The 11,883-nt window shown below is 45.2% G+C and overlaps 1 protein-coding gene across 2 annotated transcripts in view; it reads left to right on the plus strand.

Annotated features, from left to right (window-relative positions):
- The first annotated feature begins 233 nt into the window (after positions 1–233).
- Positions 234–11,883, plus strand: part of shrprbck1r (sharpin and rbck1 related) — a 16,356-nt gene continuing 4,706 nt past the window's right edge. Inside the window, exons 1-9 of one of the 2 annotated variants that reach the window (XM_036522574.1) lie at positions 234–700; positions 2,970–3,144; positions 3,537–3,617; positions 4,399–4,540; positions 5,129–5,219; positions 5,576–5,870; positions 6,975–7,087; positions 7,472–7,645; positions 11,069–11,229. In XM_036522574.1, the coding sequence (XP_036378467.1) occupies positions 434–700; positions 2,970–3,144; positions 3,537–3,617; positions 4,399–4,540; positions 5,129–5,219; positions 5,576–5,870; positions 6,975–7,087; positions 7,472–7,645; positions 11,069–11,229 (1,499 nt within the window). In that variant the 5' untranslated portion in view covers positions 234–433. Of the gene's footprint in view, positions 701–2,969; positions 3,145–3,533; positions 3,618–4,398; positions 4,541–5,128; positions 5,220–5,575; positions 5,871–6,974; positions 7,088–7,471; positions 7,646–11,068; positions 11,230–11,883 lie in introns of both variants that reach the window. The other variant, XM_036522573.1, reaches the window with a different exon arrangement.

Consider the following 11,883-nt stretch of genomic DNA (forward strand, 5'->3'; position numbering starts at 1 on the left):
CATCCACCGTGCACTGTTGTCCTGCCACGAAGACAACAGTTTTGTTAAAACAAGCGAAGACGCCTGTTTAAAGACAGGGAAGTGAAGAAATATGCTTCGGGAAAATGCGCTCCTGGTACCCACTCTCATTCCGAATTGAGAGGCAGCTAGCTGCTGCGAAGCAGGCTTACAGGCTTTATGTTTTGTGCCCCGACTCTCAGTTCGGACCCAGTTTGACAGACAGAAGAACAATTTTATGGGAGACAGCCAGGGGGCGTACTTGCTTCCTGTTCTGTGTCAGTGCGAAAGGCAAAAGAGAAAGGAGATGAAACGGCATCTTTGACGCACACATAAACAACTGGCCGACGGGCAACAGTGGCGGCGTACCCGCGGACTAAAGTTGCTTCGGGAGTGCTGCTGAGACGTCTCCCTCCCCGCCTGAAGCGCCGGCGGAATGGCGCTGAGCTCAGGCGGGTGGGCTCACGCCCCTCCGCCGGCTCCGTCTTCCTCTCTTCCCGGCTACGGGGCCTCCCAGAGCGGCTGCAACACTGTCTTAATGTCGGTGCGCGTTTCCGTGTGCCACTCAGGAATACGGCCGCTGTGTCTCCCGGGGGCAGGCGATGAGTCCCTGCGTCTGCAGCTCAGCATGGACCCGGGGAGGGCCGGGGAATTCCGCCTATCGCTGCGGGACGTCAGCTGCGCGGGGACTGGTCGCAGTGTGGTAAGTTAACGGGGAATCCCACAGCAGCAAGTAGGAAATGGAAGACGGCGAGGAGCTGTTGCATTGGAACGTAGCTTCGAAGTTAAATAACACCGTAGCTTATTTGTAATAAGTATGTGGTTTATGGCAGTAATGATAAATCGCCGGGAAGGCTAGTTAATTAAATATCGATCGGAGTTTCAGCTAGAAGTTAAAATCTATCACGTGTTGTTGTTATTATTAACAGTGTTACCAAGGTAAGGCGAACCAGCTGGACTGAGATGGTTACAGTTGCCTGTGTTTGCGTCGTTGTGACAGCGGATAACCAATAATAATTGCAGAGGATAAACTGTAGACGGCTTGTGCTGCTAGGTAGAGCTTTGCTGATCCACGATTGTGTCATGCATGTCACGAGGAGTCATTACGAATCAGTTTCTAGTTGCTGTTTTTGTCTCTTTTTATTTTTGTAGTCTGTCGAATAGCTATTTAGGAAACTAGCTAGTTTGCAAGCTGCTATAGACGGGTTATACTGTGTCTTCAACGACAGCTATATTATTTTAGTAGAATGTGAATGTATAATAGCATATACCCAGCCTTTTTGTAGTCAGTGCGTCTGAATAACGCATTAACTGTTGTCCTAAACTAATACATGACTAACGAACTTTAACTTAACTTTAAGAAAACGAGCTTTTAGATATCGCTGCTAAGTGTTGGGATGTTTGAATATAATGGTAAACTTCTGCAATTATGGCCATTGTTTTTGTTGTTTGTGTTCTCTGTATTGATGTCCTATATAATTTGCTTCAATTCACATGCATTGCAGTGGAATACTATTGAGGTTAACGAGGACTGTGAGGCAATCACGCTTTATATATACACTGCAGACATACACTGGGGTCCAAAATTATTGGGACACTCACTTTTTTATGAAAACCCACAATATTTTTGCTGCATATTCCATCAGACATTGGGAAAAGTCATATTTATGTCAATGTCAATTTCAGCTTCATCTTCTGTGACCATGTTCCAACCTTGTTAGGTTTATATAGGCTTCAGCATGAGTGTTCAGTTTGGGGGCAGGGCAACGTTCAATCAGGCCTAATTGAAGTGATGGTCATTTTTGTTCACTTGTCTGCACTCAATAAGTATGTAGGTACCTTTTAAAATTAAGTTAATGTCATGGAATTGTCAGTTTGTTTGGCAGAATTAATGTCATACATATTATTAAAATGTTGGAAATAAGGGTAGTCATCAGGCAATCGTGTGCCAACCACATAAAGAGATGTTTTGTTATAGTTGTTATAGATGTTAATAGTTGCCAAAACATGTAACTGTTTTCGCCTCACCATAAATTAGGTTCAATAAAATTAATAGCTACATGGACACATCCACACTTAACCACAAAATGCTCAGGTGTCCCAATAATTTTGGACCCTAGTGTATAGGCTACAGGCAAGATACAGGATATTATTGTTAGAGCTGGACCTAACGAGAATTAAAACTAGATGATTTGACATGACAGTCTTAGGCATGTTTGTCCTTCAGGGTTGTTTACGAAGTACCTTTCAGTAAGGTAGCACCTGGAATGACTGGCAACCACTCATTTTCTGGTACAGTATGAACACATTACATTACATTCATTTAGCAGATGCCCTTAAACAGCACATTAGAAACCACAGTGGCCAGCGAGATCTGAAGGAGACAATGTGCATAATGCATTCTCTGTTTTCTAACAGCAGGGCCTAGTCTTCGTTTCCAGTTAAAAAAAAAAAAAAAAAACAGCACTGATGATTCAGGTTAATACGGATATTTGAAAACTTTCTAGCACAGAGTGTTTGCCTCTTATTTTAACAATGAAACAATGGAGAAATTTACCATATTTTTTTCTGACAGCACATAAGGCATTTGATAGAGTCTTACATCATGTAATTTCTTGCTTTAGTATTTACAGTGAAATGTGAGCAATTTCAGTGAGAGAACAAGATATACAGCATACAGATGTCGGAAACATATTACATATGGGGCGGCAGTGCAGCATAGTGGTTAAGGAGCAAGACTCATGACAGAAAGGTTGTCAGTTTGATTCCCCACTGGGGTACTGCTGCTGTACCCTGGGGCAAGGTACCTAACCCACAATTGCCTCAATAAATTTCCAGCTGTATAAATGGATAACATGAAAAAAAAAAAACTATAACCGATGTAAGTTGCTCTGGATAAGAGCGTCTGCTAAATACCAATAATGTAATGTACATATAATGTATTATCCCTCACTGTTTTTTCTGTCCCCCAGTCCATTTCAGAATTTGATCTGCGCTCTGTGCGGTATGAGGTGAAGTCGCCGCGTTGTCATGAGTTGTGTTTGGCCGCGCCCCCTCACGACCGCATCAGCTTCAACTTCCGCTGCGAGAAGGAAGCTCAGGAGTGGGCCACTGTGGTGATGTCATCACTAAGGGAGGCGCAACGAGGTCCGTCCCTTGGTCTCTCCCATTTTGCTCCTTTCCCTATCGTTCCACTTGTCTTCCGCTCGCTTCTTCTGTCATTGTGCCTGCTTTCCCCTCCATCTGTCTGTCTGTCTGTCTGGCTCACCTTGTCTAGGATTTAGAGTGATGCAAACGTGTGATGCACAGGTGAGTGGCATTTCTGTCTCTCTGCCTCTCTTTCTCCCCTTGCTTTCTCTGTCTGTTTCTCATGAGTTGTTCATATCATTCCTCTCGTTTCCCTTGGAGCTTCATTTCACCTCCTTTTTACAGTCATTAAAGGACTAAGGGTAAATGGAATGGTGAAATTACCAGGGTAAATGAACACCAGTGTTAAAACCATGACCTTTTCTGTTATCCCCCTCCTCCTCTTTTAGTAGCAGACTCCTCTCCCCCTAGTGACCGACATCTAAACCTGGAGCCTCTCGAATCGCAGACCTCCGTCACCTTGCCTCGGACAGGTGAGTGTTCTCCACTTCCACTCTCCTAACCCATCCTTTTCTTCTCTTCTGAATCCCCTGTTTCTTTCTTTCCTCCTCTGGCTTTATCCAGATGCACTTATTCTTTCTGCCTTTGCTCATCTCTTGTCTCACTCCCTGTCCAGATACTGTGTGTCTCTCCCTTTATTCATATCTCACTTCCTGTCCAAATCCCATTTCTCTCATCGCCATCCACCTTACCCTTCTTGGTTCTGTCCACGTGCCATGTCTCTCTCTTTTCCCTCCCTCCACAGCCACACATTCTAAACCAACCAATCAAAAGAGCTTTTATTGGCATATTAAATACACATTCAATTAATTCACCATGGAATGAAGCATCAGATATGACATGTAATGCACATTAACATTTTAACATGTACGTTATGGGAAACAAAGTCGACTGAGAATCATGAGAAAAGTTCAGTTAAATTAGTCAGAAGTATGTGAAATTATGCCTTCACACAAAGGGCAAAAAATTGTGCACAGTAGTAGGAATAATATAGGCCTGCCATATTCTAGTCATAGAATGACTGCTTAAACCATATTCCTTCTCAGCAGTATTTATATGAACTTTATCCATCTGTGGTAGTCAGTGACATTTTCTAGAGCTATTTCTGTCTTCTGGTTTTCCCCCTCAAGCAAGGTTGACACTGGTGTCCTTGTCCAGTACCATTCCAGTCCATGCAAGCTTGAGACCTTGCCTGTTCAGGCCTCTTCCACTCTTACCTGTGTGTGATGTCATTATTTGTCTCTCCCTCTGTAGAGGACCTGTGCATTGAGCTGACCCGTGCCATCGAGGCAGGTGACTCGCGGGCCGCCTCGCAGTTTGCAGTCAACCTGGCTCGACAGCAGGTGGCGCTCAAGATCCAGCCCTCCGAGAAGAGCTACATGGACAGCGAAATAAGGTGAGAGAGGGCTGGGAGAAGACGGAGGGATCGAGGAGAATGAACCAGATATTTACTGAGGATTCGGATAAGCTGTAATTAGTGATAAAGAGAATGCCAGGGTGGAATGAAAGAGGAGGAGAGGTACAGTTCTAACTGCAACATAACATCGCCCATGAAAAAAAGATTGCTGTGCCCACCATATGCAGCTGAGATGTGGGTTTAAACATGATGTGGTCAAAACCATAATGTTTTGTTTGCATATATAATTGTGCTTCAGGTGTCTAAACATCTTACTATGTGTTCATTCAGCAGGCAGTTGTATATTATTTTGGCCGTAGCACTCCCCAGATATTTGCATATAAGACAGAACATTAGAAGAGGGGAGAAGAGGAAATGATAGCTAAGGAAGAAAGATTAAGCAATCAGTTGGGTTGCAGAGAAAGAAGAGGGAGGGATAGATGCTAGTATCGGAGGTTCATTTGGATAGCATGGAGAAAATATTCAGTCTGAGATTGTATATTGTCAGTGTGTAGTTGAAATGTCCAAATGTGAAGATCTGTGTGTCAGATAACGAGCACATTATGAGAAGTGTCTCTTTCTGTGCAGCCTGGCAGTGGTGGTGGAAGATGCTTCCTCTTCCTGTTGTGTCACAGTCAAAGTCTTCCTCCATATGACCATTGCGTCACTCAAGCAGCAGGTCAGAATGCACCACTGCCACATCCTTTTTATCCATGAATTTCATTGCCTAATATGGATGTCTAATACATGATAGTGTTGCTGAATGTAGTTTATTTATGTCTTTTACATATTGTCAATTGTTTTCATAAACAGTCTTGTGAAAGGAACTGAGCTGACACTTTCTAATGCATTCCCAGTGGCAAGGGAAGCAGTAATTAGGAAATACCTCATGTCAAAACAAGATGCATTCAGAAGTGATGGTATTGCATGTGGATAAAATTGTAAGTAACGGCAAAGAACCAACAGCAGATCAGTCAGACGGGGAATGTTTGGTAGACTCAGGTGTACATGGGTGAATCCATTGCCCTCCCGCAGGTGTTCCTGGAATACGGGTTTCACCCGCGGGTGCAGCGCTGGGTGATTGGGCAGTGCCTGTGCGCAGAGCAGCGGTCACTGGCCTCCTACGGGGTGAGGAGGGACGGGGACACGGCCTTCCTGTACCTCCTCTCGGCACGCCAGGCCCGTCTGACGCGCCAGCTGTTCCAGCAGGATCAGGAGAGCGCCTTGCTCACCCCGCCTCCGCCCCCGCCCCCGCCCAGTAACGGCCCCGCCTCCCAGGACTGGCGGGGCTACAGCACCCTGCCCTCAAGACTGCCCCACGGCAGCATGGGTAAGTTTGAGAATGTTGGTGCCACTTTGGGGCAGTCTCCTTTAGCCACAACATTAAAATCAGTTCTCTATGTTATGCCATTTACAGCTAGTGAGAGCTGAAAAAACTGGTATAATGAAAACAAAAACAAAAGTTTTCCCTCCCTTTTCCAAAGAACACTTATCATTCAGCCTGAATATATTCAGTGTTTGAAAATCAGTTCTGTTTGTGGGAGATAACACCATTTAATTTCTATTGTGTCAATCTACTTCCTCCTGTGGCAGTTCCATAGGAAGACCAGCTTCTACATATTTAACTGCATCCTGGTTCCATTCAGTGCTAGGTAGTCAACTGTACCTACTTTCAACCACACCTCATCTACACCTAGCTGTAAGCGGAAGTGGTATTGTCAGCTCAGGTACGTTTAAATGCACCTGGATACATGCTTGTAGGAAGGAGGCAACTGATGCATGCTGGTGTCAATACCATACTCGTACCGCGATACACTGATCAGTATGTTACAGTGGGACACTGGTACGCTGTAACATACAGGTGCAGACTGGAAAATACTGATGCACGCTGGTACATGGTAACATTGTACTGACACACTGTGGAACACAGTGTAACACGTTGGTGTCAGTATCATGCTCATACGCATGCTCTAGCATAGCCCGGGACATGCTGACATGCACCGATAAGCTGTGACACACTGATAGACTGGAACACACCGATGCCAGTATTATATCGATACCCAGTGGCGCTCCAGAATACTAACACACTGGAGCACACTGTTACACACTGAAATTCACCCACAGGTTTTTGGGTATCCCATTCACAGGCAGGCTGGGGTGATCATATAGCTCTAACGGGTCCACCTTTACTTTTCACAGGCAATAGAGTACGCCATGCTGATGTGCCTATGTACTACAACGCTGTCTTACTGTTAAATCTGAATGGTCTTTTGGATGGTTGATTCCTGTCTCAATCAGTGTGTAAAAAAATAAGCCTTCAGCTATAGTCGTCTGTGTGACATTGACACCTATTACATTTAACTCTGAGGTTTTTGAGGAAGAGCTGTGATCGGTTGCTGACAGACCCATGTGCGTCATGTGATTGGCTGTTTAGGTAGCAGCGGAGGTGGGGCAGAGAGGTTGGGAATTGGTGAAATCCGTGATCTCATCAACCTAGAGATGCCCCAGCTTAATGAAGCAATGGTCCCCAGCAAAGCAAACACACAGGTAACTGAAAATGAAATTATGCAGTGACCAAAAAAAGCATTATGAACAATTCAAAACTACCTTATGTTTTCGATTCTTCAACAAAGCCAAAAAATATTTTTTAAAATAAAAAAAAAAAGACATAGGCATCAGCTTCATTATTTACATTTGTCTAAGGAACAAAATTCAAGCATTTCAGCATAAGTCCTTAGATCAAAATGTCTTTGAATGCATGTTTCCCATTATCTTAATCAGGTGTGTCCAAACTTTTGACTGGTACTGTATACACTCTCTGACTGCACTGAGCTATCTATACACTGCATACCCACAAGGATGGACTGCATCAGGTGCTGACCTACCATCAATCACGCCACAGTGTATCCATGTTACTGCTCCCCTCTCCAGCCTGGATGGTCTTGTCCCTCCTGCACCTTCATTAACAAGCCCACGAGGCCCGGCTGTGAGATCTGCAGTACGGACCGGCCCGAGAGCTACACCGTGCCTGGGGGGTATCGGCCCGACCCACTCGAGCTGCGCCGAATCCAGCAGGAGAAGGAGGCTGTCAGACAGTACCAACAGGTAGGACATACAAGGGGGGTGGGCAACAAACAGTGCTTAGGTAGGACGTGGAAATGGAGGAGAGGACTGAGAGACACCCACAAGAGAGGAGAGTGGAGGGGGCTGTCAGACAGTACCAGTGGGTAGGATGTGTTAGGGGGTTAGATTACACCAGCAGGTCAGGAGTGCACAGGAGAAAGTGTGAGAGACTGTCAGAACTCAGGCAGGGACTCAAGCGCAGACAAGGAAGATTGGAACTCGAAGGGTTTATTAAATCCTAAGGGTAATCCAAAAACAGGGTCAAAACAGGCAAAGTCCAAAACCAGAAAAACACAGTGATCATACCAAAAATCAGATCCTAGAAATCGTAGTCAAGGGAAACGGGCAAGGCAAACAGAACCGGCAGGCAGTAACGGAACAGACGGCGAGTAGCGTAACAGAAACCTGAGACGAACTGGCAAAGAGACAAGAAACAAGCAGGGAAGATATAGGGCTGGGATGATGAGGGGATGGGATGCAGGTGCGCAGGCAGGCAGGTGGAGACGATCAGGTAATCAGATGGGCAGAGTGCAGGGCATGGCTGGAACACAGGTAAACAGTAAACAAGAGCACATGGACAAGGAAAACAAATACAAACCGGACAAGATGCCGCAGTCCTGACAGTGACATTCAGGAGAGAGACAAAAAGAGATGAGGGGTGGGTGGATGTCTGGGAGTACCACTGAAACTGAAAGTCAGGTACAAAGTAGGTTTGTGAGAGAGGCAGTACCAACAAGCAAAGCAGTCCCACCTGTATGAGAAATAGCCACCCACTCTGACAGAGAAAGCTAGAGAGATGCTATCACGATGTGTATCACCAGTGTATTTCACACCATGTTGCTTGAGTAACCCTGCTCTGACAATACTCCACATCATTATGTCTCGAAAGCACAATCTGAATATTTAATCTCGAATTGTGAAAGCGAGAAACAGAAACTGAAACTGCAGTTGCAGAGATGCAGTTTACAGATACAGGCAGTCGCCCATCCGCATCCTTGGCGGCACACACAGCCTACAGAAGCTGGTGGCTGAGACAACCGCATGTAAAGATTCATTGCACACTGGTGCATGGGGTGCAGCCCACAGTTAAGCTCGCAAATGCAAACACTCATGCATCACACATACCGACACACTGACCCACAGAAACACATACACGCACACTGATCGTGACAGAGGTGGAAGATGTGCTGGGCTGTGAGTTCAAATCCTCAACTGCTTTATCACAATGCCTGTGATCTGCTTTATCTCAAAATGCTCTGATAATCGGCCCACTGACACAGAAAATGACAGGACGGACGCGTCAGAGGACAAAAGCAAGGGACGGTGGGGGGGTTTTGGGTTAGGTTCAGGGGCGGAAGGGCTCCCTCATGCTGACCCTCTTCTCTTTTGTCTCTTTGTGTTTTGAAGGAGAAAGGGAGAAGAGAAGAGCTGGGGGGTGCCGCTGCACAGAGCGACTCACTACTGTATAACCTGAACCAGCCCCATGACTACTGACACACAGAGAAACTCACTACTGTATAACCTGAACCAGCCCCATGACTACTGACACACAGAGCAACTCAATACTGTATAACCTGAACCAGCCCCATGACTACTGACACACAGAGCGACTCAATACTGTATAACCTGAACCAGCCCCATGACTACTGACACACAGAGAAACTCACTACTGTATAACCTGAACCAGCCCCATGACTACTGACACACACAGCAACTCAATCCTGTATAGCCTGAACCAGCCCAAGACCATGACTACTGACACACACGTGCACATACACACACAGAGCAGCTCGTCACTGTGTAACCTGACCCAGCCCATGACAAGGATGACTACTGCACATGTACAGACACACATACACGTTAACACACACTCAGCATTCAGGCATGTACACACACTAAAACACATGCACACACACACACACACACATACACCTGCTCCACAAATCCACTGACAATGCAGCACTGTTGCGGACACAGAGAATGAATGGATGTAGAACAGGTGCACTTCACTTGTAGCAGAAGCCGTTAGAGTCCAGGGACAATGAAGCCAATAGCAGCGCCACCTATAGGCTACAGCAGGGCGTGATCTCTCTCTCCCTCAAAAGAGATCTTGAGGCACATGTACAGCAGACAAGTCCATTTGTTTCATTTTTTATGAGGTTGTTGACAAGCGGATGCCATTGAGAATGAGCTGAGAATATCCTTTTTTTTAATCAGTTAAAAAAATATAAATTTCCACATGTATATATGTGAAGTCGAATGATTAATGTTGTCTTTGTGAATGTGTGTGCAATTTCATCTATGAACTGATGTATGTTGCTCTCACCACCTGAACTCTGCCATGGTGAATAATAAAATGATAATAACTATTATTATTCCAGTTATTACTATTATTATTTCAGTGTATTTGTATAATAGAACAGCAGTGCCACTCATATTGGAGAGGAGGGTGGGGGGGAGTTCTCAAGTGATTTATCTGTGTTTTGCTTCATATAAAATTGTATTATTTTAACTACCAATATAATTTGATTCATTCAATGGATCCAATCCATGTAATATGTATCAGAGTTAATTTGCTTCTTCTAATGTATATTTTGACAGAGTATACTGATGCCTGGATGTACAACAATGCATTCTGTTATGATCCCTTAAAAATTCAGCTTGTATTTTATTGTAAAATAATAAAAACGCTTATTTTAAATGTTTTGTTGAGCTTTCTGTGCACTTTTGCAGCAGGAAGTGGACTCTTAAATAGTTGTAAGGAACATCCGTGTGGTTGTCCCATACACCCACTAGAGTGGTAACCATAGTGATAGCAAACAGACAATGCTGTATGTGTACACATGCTCTAGAGGTTACATACCAGATACCATTACGTTGCAGAGTGCACATTAGAATATAATTTGATGTAATGAACCAACTTAATGAGATAACGTACAGATGTGACAGCATGTTCCACACAATGTGGGACTGTAGTACTTGTGTAACTGGGCTAATTTAAAATCAGCTTGTTGCAGCGGCTTCACCAGCATGCATGGTGGTCCATGTTTGTTTTGGCAGGGCAGGCTGAAAGCCTATTTTCTTTCTAGAGAACAGGTCCTTTGGTGTTAATGGTTAGCATTTCAAGTCCCAATATCCTGTCATGTCCTGTCCATATAAAAATGAACTTCTTGTAATGCAGTACTGTTCAATACAAGATTATGCTTTGGATGAAGATGTCCAAAAACAAGACCTCTAGTGGTGAAAGGCTGTCACTGCAGTTATCTTCATTCAGTGATTCAGCAGGACACTGATATTTCTACAGCTGCTTCTTCTAGCAGCAGGGCATAAAAAATAAGGTGAAAGATCTTAGAGGCCACCCATGGTGTTCATTGAGGCATGTCTGTATTTTGGTGTGCCCTCCAGGCCAGGGAGGTGGAGCGGAGGGAGAACTTTGCCCGGCTGGTGATGATGGACGGGCAGGACTTGGTGCCGAACCCAGAGAGCGTGGACTGCCGCATCTGCTACCTGGACCTGCAGCCTGGGGAAGGGGTGCTGCTGAGAGAGTGTCTGCACTGTTTCTGCAGGTGAGAGAGAGAGAGAGAGAGAGAGAGAGAGAGAGAGAGAGAGAGAGACTCTACTGCTTCTGCAGGTGAGAGAGAGAGAGAGAGACTCTACTGCTTCTGCAGGTGAGAGAGAGAGACTACTGCTTTTGCAGGTGAGAGAGAGCGAGAGAGAGAGACTCTACTGCTTCTGCAGGTGAGAGAGGGAGAGAGACTACTGCTTCTGCAGGTGAGAGAGGGAGAGAGACTACTGCTTCTGCAGGTGAGAGAGGGAGAGAGACTACTGCTTCTGCAGGTGAGAGAGGGAGAGAGACTACTGCTTCTGCAGGTATGTGTGTGTGAGAGAGAGAGAGAGAGAGACTCTACTCTACTCTACTGCTTCTGCAGGTGAGAGAGGGAGAGAGACTACTGCTTCTGCAGGTGTGTGTGTGTGTGTGTGTGAGAGAGAGAGAGAAACTCTACTCTACTCTACTGCTTCTGCAGGTGAGAGAGAAAGAGTATCCAGGACTTATGCAGGTAAGACAGAGAGAGAAAGAGAGACAGAGAGACACCACCACTTATGCAGGGGAGAGAGAGAGATTCTAATGCTTCTACAGGTAAGAGAGGGAGAAAGAGACACCACTGCTTGTACAGGCAAGAGAAAGCGAGAGAGACTCTATTGCTTATGCAGGTACGAGA

This window comes from Megalops cyprinoides, chromosome 2 (genome assembly GCF_013368585.1).
Source record: "Megalops cyprinoides isolate fMegCyp1 chromosome 2, fMegCyp1.pri, whole genome shotgun sequence".
In the NCBI taxonomy this organism is placed as follows: domain Eukaryota; kingdom Metazoa; phylum Chordata; class Actinopteri; order Elopiformes; family Megalopidae; genus Megalops; species Megalops cyprinoides.